General features: G+C 44.3%; 1 protein-coding gene across 2 annotated transcripts in view; it reads left to right on the plus strand.

Annotated features, from left to right (window-relative positions):
* Positions 1-8,017, plus strand: part of LOC130293310 (zinc finger protein 569-like) — a 66,113-nt gene extending 58,096 nt beyond the window's left edge. For both annotated transcript variants that reach the window (XM_056541838.1, XM_056541839.1), the window contains exons 9-10: positions 555-662; positions 6,145-8,017. In XM_056541838.1, coding sequence (XP_056397813.1) covers positions 555-662; positions 6,145-6,917 — 881 coding nt within the window. In that variant the 3' untranslated portion in view covers positions 6,918-8,017. The remainder of the gene's footprint in view (positions 1-554; positions 663-6,144) is intronic.
* The last annotated feature ends 409 nt before the right edge of the window (positions 8,018-8,426 follow it).

Consider the following 8,426-nt stretch of genomic DNA (forward strand, 5'->3'; position numbering starts at 1 on the left):
ATGCCTTGTCCCCCCAAGTAATTGGCATAGCCATGCTAAAATGAAATGGTACTTCCAAAGGTAGACAAGCTCTGTACTTGGCTATCTTTGAAAGTCCCATAGCAAGTGAATAGAGTAACGGCCAAGCATGTTGCTTCATTCTCTCGAGGGACATGGGAGCCGCGTTCTTGTGATCGTCCCAGTTGTCAGACCCCAACTGATCAAATACTTATCACCAATACAGTGAATAGGTGAAAGTTTGAATGTTGGGATAACCTCATTTAAAGGGGTACTCCTGGAGCTCATGATGTCATAGCCCCACCCCCTCATGATGTCACGCCCCACCCCCTCAATGCAAGTCTATGGGAGGGGGCGTGACGCTGTCACGCCCCCTCCCATAGACTTGCATTGAGGGGGCAGGGCTATGATGTCATGAGCTCCCGGCTCCAGCGTTTGGAACAGTTTGTTCCAAACGCTGAGCAGCGGAGTACCCCTTTAATGACCAAGATTGGAATACCCCTTTAATACGTAATTCCATTGGATTTTTACTAGCACTTTTTCTTTCCTTCTCATAGAATTTCCCAGTATTGAACCTGTTACACTCAGAATGAAATCAAAGGAGCCGCCATCTAACAGTGAAAATATTTGTTTGGATGGAAGAGATGTAATAAACTACAGAGTCGGTAAGTATGGAAGTAATCGGTTTTTCTTTTGTATGGACTCCACTACACTATGTTGAATTCGTACAATGCATGGTTATCCATCAACTTGTGTCAATTGTGCAGAATGACTTTCATTTACATACAGACCCACAAGCAGATATGATATAAAAAGTATTGGAAACAGTGTAGTAAACAATCTGGCAGATTCTGATGCCCTCATTCCTCTCTGTGTAGGGGCACTGCACATGACCTTACTGCTTTTGGGATTGGTAAAAAAAATTGAGGCTGCTTGTGTACACCACATCATTTACTTTATAAATGTTGTATACCATTCATGGACATCCCTTTTGTATTTCAACTATTATTTTTTTATTTTGCACTGTCCTAGTGGTGTTCATTATTTATTTAGGTCACAAAATGACTACTTTTGGGCAGTATCCAGGAAGCTTGCAGACATATTACTTCTTTAAAGTGCACCTGTCATTCACCCCCCCAAAAAAGTTTCCTGCATGTGTTAAACCAAAAAGTGACGTTTGTAATCACTGTTTCTGTCCTTTCCCCAAAGCTACGTACCTGGGATCCTAATCTTACTGGAACCAGTGGCATTAGACAGAAAATGCCAAAAAGAAAGGGAGGACAAATATTAAGTAAAAGAAATATAACATGACAAAAGTAAGCATTTATAAAACCTATAGCAAGCATAGGTGCTGTGTATGAACTCGGTAACAAACTTAGATTCCTCAATAGTGAATGACATGTGCACTTTAAATTTATCTTTTTTTATTCCATGTACAATGCATTCGGAAAGTCTTCAGACCCTTAAATTATTTTCCCAAATTTTTATGTTGCGGCCTTGTGCTAAAATCAACAAAATTCACAATTTCCCCCTATTATGTTGCACTTAAAGATATGCCTTGGGATTTTTTATTTTCAGAACTATGCCCATAGTGTAGTACATATAAATATAAACCTTGATGTCCTGCCTCAGCCGGCTCCCACTTTCTTTGGAGCATACAGCTGATAACCCCTGTCAGGTATGATGAGGGCCGTCGGTGGAAGCCATCTTCCGGTCTCTTCAGAGATGTTCCATTGGGTTCAGGCTCTGGCGGCCACTCAAGGACATTCACAGAGTTGTCCCTAAGCTGCTCCTGTGTTGTCTTGGTTGTGTGGTTAGGTCATTGCCTAGTTTGAAGGTGAATCTTCTATCCAGTCTGAGGTCCAGAGCTCTGATCAGGTGTTCATTAAAAATATCTCTGTACTTTGTTCCATTCAGCTTTCCCTCAACCCTGACCAGTCTCCCTGTCCCCACAGCCTGATGCTTCCCCCACCATACTTCACTGTAGGGATGGTATTGAGCAGGTGATGGGCAGTGCCTGGTTTCCTCCAGACATGATGCTGCCCCCACCATGATCACTGTAGGGATGGTATTGAGCAGGTGATGGGCAGTGCCTGGTTTCCTCCAGACATGATGCTGCCCCCACCATGATCACTGTAGGGATGGTATTGGGTAGGTGATGGGCAGTGCCTGGTTTCCTTCAGACATGATGCTGCCCCCACCATGATCACTGTAGGGATGGTATTGGGCAGGTGATGGGCAGTACCTGGTTTCCCCCAGACATGATGCTGCCTCCACCATGATCACTGTAGGGATGGTATTGGGCAGGTGATGGGCAGTACCTGGTTTCCCCCAGACATGATGTTGCCCCCACCATGATCACTGTAGGGATGGTATTGGGCAGGGTATGGGCAGTACCTGGTTTCCTCCAGACATGATGCTGTCCCCACCATGATCACTGTAGGGATGGTATTGGGCAGGTGATGGGCAGTACCTGGTTTCCCCCAGACATGATGTTGCCCCCACCATGATCACTGTAGGGATGGTATTGGGCAGGTGATGGGCAGTACCTGGTTTCCTCCAGACATGATGCTGCCCTCACAATGATCACTGTAGGGATGGTATTGGGCAGGGGATGGGCAGTGCCTGGTTTCCTCCAGACATGATGCGGCCCCCACCATGATCACTGTAGGGATGGTATTGGGCAGGTGATGGGCAGTACCTGGTTTCCTCCAGACATGATGCTGCCCTCACAATGATCACTGTAGGGATGGTATTGGGCAGGGGATGGGCAGTGCCTGGTTTCCTCCAGACATGATGCTGCCCCCACCATGATCACTGTAGGGATGGTATTGGGCAGGTGATGGGCAGTGCCTGGTTTCCCCCAGACATGATGCTGCCCCCACCATGATCACTGTAGGGATGGCATTGAGCAGGTGATGGGCAGTGCCTGGTTTCCTCCAGACATGATGCTGCCCCCACCATGATCACTGTAGGGATGGCATTGAGCAGGTGATGGGCAGTGCCTGGTTTCCCCCAGACATGATGCTGCCCCCACCATGATCACTGTAGGGATGGCATTGAGCAGGTGATGGTCAGTGCCTGATTTCCTCCAGACATGATGCTGCCCACACCATGATCACTGTAGGGATGGTATTGGGCAGGTGATGGGCAGTGCCTGGTTTCCCCCAGACATGATGCTGCCCCCACCATGATCACTGTAGGGATGGTATTGGGCAGGTGATGGGCAGTGCCTGGTTTCCTCCAGACATGATGCTGCCCCCACCATGATCACTGTAGGGATGGTATTGGGCAGGTGATGGGCAGTGCCTGGTTTCCCCCAGACATGATGCTGCCCCCACCATGATCACTGTAGGGATGGTATTGGGCAGGTGATTGGCAGTGCCTGGTTTCCCCCAGACATGATGCTGCCCCCACCATGATCACTGTAGGGATGGTATTGGGCAGGTGATGGGCAGTGCCTGGTTTCCCCCAGACATGATGCTGCCCCCACCATGATCACTGTAGGGATGGTATTGGGCAGGTGATGGGCAGTACCTGGTTTCCCCCAGACATGATGCTGCCCCCACCATGATCACTGTAGGGATGGTATTGGGCAGGTGATGGGCAGTGCCTAGTATCCCCCAGACATGATGCTGCCCCCACCATGATCACTGTAGGGATGGTATTGGGCAGGTGATGGGCAGTGCCTGGTTTCCTCCAGACATGATGCTGCCCCCACCATGATCACTGTAGGGATGGTATTGGGCAGGTGATGGGCAGTGCCTGGTTTCCTCCAGACATGATGCTGCCCCCACCATGATCACTGTAGGGATGGTATTGGGCAGGTGATGGGCAGTGCCTGGTTTCCTCCAGACATGATGCTGCCCCCACCATGATCACTGTAGGGATGGTATTGGGCAGGTGATGGGCAGTGCCTGATTTCCTCCAGACATGATGCTGCCCCCAACATGATCACTGTAGGGATGGTATTGGGCAGGTGATGGGTAGTGCCTGGTTTCCTCCAGAGAATCTTGTTCCCCACAGTCTCATCCTTTAGATGCTCCTCTGTAATCTCCTGCGTCTTTCATGTGTTATTACTGAGGAGGCTTTTTTTCTGCCATAAAGCCCAGATTGTGGAGGCTGCAGTGATTGTTCTGGACCTTCTGGAAGTTTCTCCCATCTGCTCACAGGATCTTTGGAGCTCAGCCAGAGTGACCATTGGGTTCTTGGCTTTCTCTCTTAACAAGTCCCTTCTCCCCGATTCATTAGTTTGGTGGGCGGCAGCTCTAGGAGGAGTACCGGTTGTTCCAAACCTCTTCCATGTAAGAATTATGGCGGTCACTGAGCTCTTGGGAACTTTGAGTGCTGCAGAAGTGTTTTTGTCCCCTCCCCAGATCTGTGCCTCCACACAATCGTGTCTCTGAGCTCTACAGGCAGTTATTTCCCCCTCATGGCTTGGTCTTTGCTCTTGTCATTGTGGGTATTAAGTAGGGGTGTGAATCGTGTGATACGTATCGCGATACACGTATGACAATACGATATATCCCGATATATCCCGATTCTGTCTCAATAACTATATATTGCGATTTTTTTACGCATGCAGTGATACCAAATATGTTTTTATTATGTTTACATGTTTTTATATAGGAATAGGGGGTGATTTGAACTTTTAATAAGGAAGGGGTTAATGTGTGTGTTTTACACTTTCATTAAAGCATTTTTATTTATTTTTTATTCTCCTTATTAGACTTTTAGGAGGAATCCTTAGATTCCTCAGACAGATGAATAGAGTTCTATTCAACTCCATTGATCTGTGATCCATTGATAGAGCCTAGTCCAGCCAGGATCTATAAATGACAGAGCCATGGGACAGCAGGAAGCACTGAAATCCGACGGGGGGCTGCAGAGTCACGGAGCGGGCACGAGTCGGGAGCCCGCTCCATACACCCAGAGCGCCGCGCTTGTCCGGTCCGGCCCTGCTTGCACGAGCTGGAAAAATTCACCTGCCCGGCGCCCGGAACTGCATGTCCTGGCCATCGGGAGATACGAATTCCACATCCCTAAAAGGATCGATTTAAAAAATATTTTGAATCGATAAAGTATCGCCAAATGAAAAATCGCGATAATCGAGTGCATCGATTTTTTTTTCTTACACCCCTAGTATTAAGTAGAGAATAGTGTATGAGGGATGGGTATTTTAGTACTAGTCCTCCACATAAAATGTGGAAAGAATAGTGAAAGGGTCTGAAAACTTTCTGAATGCATTGTATACATCTTACAGATGGAAAACTTATAAAATAATTTTAGAATTGTAATTAGCATTTTCAAAAATTTAGCTCACTTGGCTCTGCACTCAACTTCCAATAGACTGTAATAGAGAGTGCTGTACACCTCTATAGCTGGTTCTCTCCCACGTACCCCTTACAGCTAGGTTCCCAGGGGCAATAGGGAATATATTTCTCATTTATTTCCAGTACTTGAATAACTGCAATATATCAGCCAAAAATGTTTCTTTGCTACCCCTTTCTTGCTTTTTAGGGAATGTAGGGAGACACAGAAGTGCAGAATCTCTTTCTTTGTGCTCTGCCCACCACCTCAGAGACAACTGTAAATTACTGGTGAAACCTGCAGAGCAGAAATCTGCTTAAATGTCAGATACAATTTATATAAGGGCCAGCAATAATGCTACTTCTTCACACACAGGACAGCTTATTCTGTAAAGACCGCTGTGCTTTAATTGTATGAATAGTCAGCTGTGGTTAGCTTAAAAGCGGAGAAAACTTGATACTCTTTGAGAAATATGTCACGATACTCCGGCCCCATGGTCGTAACGCTTCAGACTCAGAGCCTCCAGCGCTGCGTGGAGCTCACACAGGTGGGTGCTGCATGAGAGATTTCGGGGGTCCCCAGCGGTGGGACCCCCGCGTACAGACATCTTATCCCCTATCCTTTGGATAGGGGAGAAGATGTCTTAAGGCCGGAGTACCCCTTTAAGTCTTGGCCTCTAGGTATCTCACTTCTCTGCAGTTGGCTGTTCACTGCACTTCTGTTGACAGGTTCAAATAATGCATAAAAAAATCTCCCCTAAAGAACCTTTCAAAAGATTGTTTGTGTATCAGATTTTTTTTTTTAATAAAACATTTTCTTCCTTCTTCCCAATAACAGATGACGAGTTGATCATCGAGAGCCAACGCAGCACTGAAAAATTCAACCTAAGAAATATTCCGTCAAAAAACAAAGTTAAAATTCAGTATAACATGAAAACCAGTGGATACTGCCAAAGATTAGTGAGGTGGCCGATGGGTCAGAAGGAAGATTTCACACAGAGGCGTTTTGGGTCAGGTTCTCCCAAGGATCTCGAGAGGACCTTCAACTGCACTGAATGTGGAAAGAGGTTTTTTAGAATTAGCGATCTTAGGCTTCATCAAGCAACCCACAAAATGAAAATAAAACAGTACAACGGCTCAATGGTCCAGTTCAGACCCCAGCAGAGGGTTGAATCCAGTCTAAAACTTCCGGTTGATGACAAGTTTCCTCACGCCATCTCCATCAAAAACGTTTCTGTGGCAAAGTCTTTAACATGCGTCGTCTACGGGAAGAACTCGGGTTCGTCGGTCATGCAAACACAGAAGACGTTTGCGAGGGAGAGACGATTTGTATGTAGGTTTTGCGGTAAACGGTTTCAGAATAACAGTAATCTTATTGGACATGAAAGGATACACACGGGGGAAAAGCCTTTCGAATGCCCGGAGTGTGGGAAGAGCTTTAGCCAGAAGGCGAATCTTACCACTCACCAGAGGCTGCACACCGGAGAACGGCCCTTTGTGTGCATTACCTGTGGCAAGGGCTTTGCGCAAAAGATCAACCTTCTTACACATGAGCAAACCCACACAAAAAAGAAAAAGAAGATAGATGGCAAACTGGTCCTAATAAACTAATCCAATATTTCACATCAGGTTCTGGCTGACGACAGATCTGCCGGGATAACCGTAAAGTGCCTGGGAATCACTTAATTCCTATTCACTAAGTCTACTTATTTTTAAATGCACACTACACAGTTTTTCTCGTCAACTCGCAGGCTAATTTTACTGTTTAAATCTAGTTTTTTTGGACTAGTATTTTGCTGAAAGGTGCTACTCCAAGAAGATAAGATACATACAAAAAGAAAACAAAAGAAAGTACCTCAAAAAGTGAGAAGTATTTTAGAGATGTCTAAAATACGAATCATTTGTTCCAATGTTTTTCTAGCCTTATGTTCTAAGAAAGTATATATAAATGTTGTAACTAATTTGTATATAACAGTTGAGTTATATAGAGCTCAGTGTCAGGGCTGGAAATCTTGACCATTTCTTCACTAGTAATTTTTCAGGGGTTAAAAGAAGAAAAAAAAAAGCAAACAAAAAGACGTTCTCTGTATATACAACGGTATATTCTCCTCCTCCTCCAACCTTCCCCTCCAAACTACAAAACCTCAATGATACATTTTTTTTGTGTTTTCCAATATGGTCATTGTGTTGTTGAAGGGGGGAGAAACGCAAAGAAAAAAAAGAAAATGTTCTCTATTTTTAAAAAGGAAAAAAAAAATGACTGCAACTTAGAGACTTGGTGGAGGAAATGTTTTTGTTTCTGTTATTTATTGCATAGTATATCTTTTTGGTGCACAATTCGCCATCAGGTCTTTTGGTAAAAGGTTTTATTATATACACTAAACATCCTGCTATAAGGTATTCTATAACCTCCAGCCGTAACTTATAGTGCAGTAGTGCTCCTGATTTGTGCTTCTATGTAGGCAATGTCAAAAGATGTTACATAAACCTCCATGTTTTAATGGTGTGTTTTTTTTTTCTTTTAAAATGTTTTGCCAACTAAGACTACCATGATTTCCTGGATTGAAGACCATGAAATGTTGGAAACCTCTTTCCTGTTTTTGGTTATTTTTCTCTTTAGTTTTTGGAGTAGATTTTTTTTTATTTTTTCCAGATGAACAACTTCATAATACTGGGTCCTGTTTATGTTAATCACAGCAAAATTGAATTTACTCAATCTGTTCGGTTTTCCGAATTGTTCAGATTTTAATTTTAATATGGACTATAAAAAGGACTCAAATGTGTTGGATCGTACAGTATATCACAATTTTAACTATTTTACATTTTCAAGTTCTTCAAATATTTCAATATTTTTTTTGTTTGATTTAGACGGCAAAAGTCCACCCATTTGGCAACCAATAGTCCAAAAATGTAACTTGTAAAATATAGGGATTTCATGCCTTGGGTGAACATGGAAGTGATCTCTACTGATCAGCAGAACAAAGATATTGCTGTATAAATAAATGTGTGTGGTTACAACCAGTGGTGTATTGGGTTACACCACTAGGTTTTGTGCTACCTTAGGCCTGACTAAACTTGTGCACTCCATAATCTAAATTTGCCTTCTTATCAAGACCAACC

Source organism: Hyla sarda, chromosome 10, assembly GCF_029499605.1.
Source record: "Hyla sarda isolate aHylSar1 chromosome 10, aHylSar1.hap1, whole genome shotgun sequence".
NCBI lineage: Eukaryota > Metazoa > Chordata > Amphibia > Anura > Hylidae > Hyla > Hyla sarda.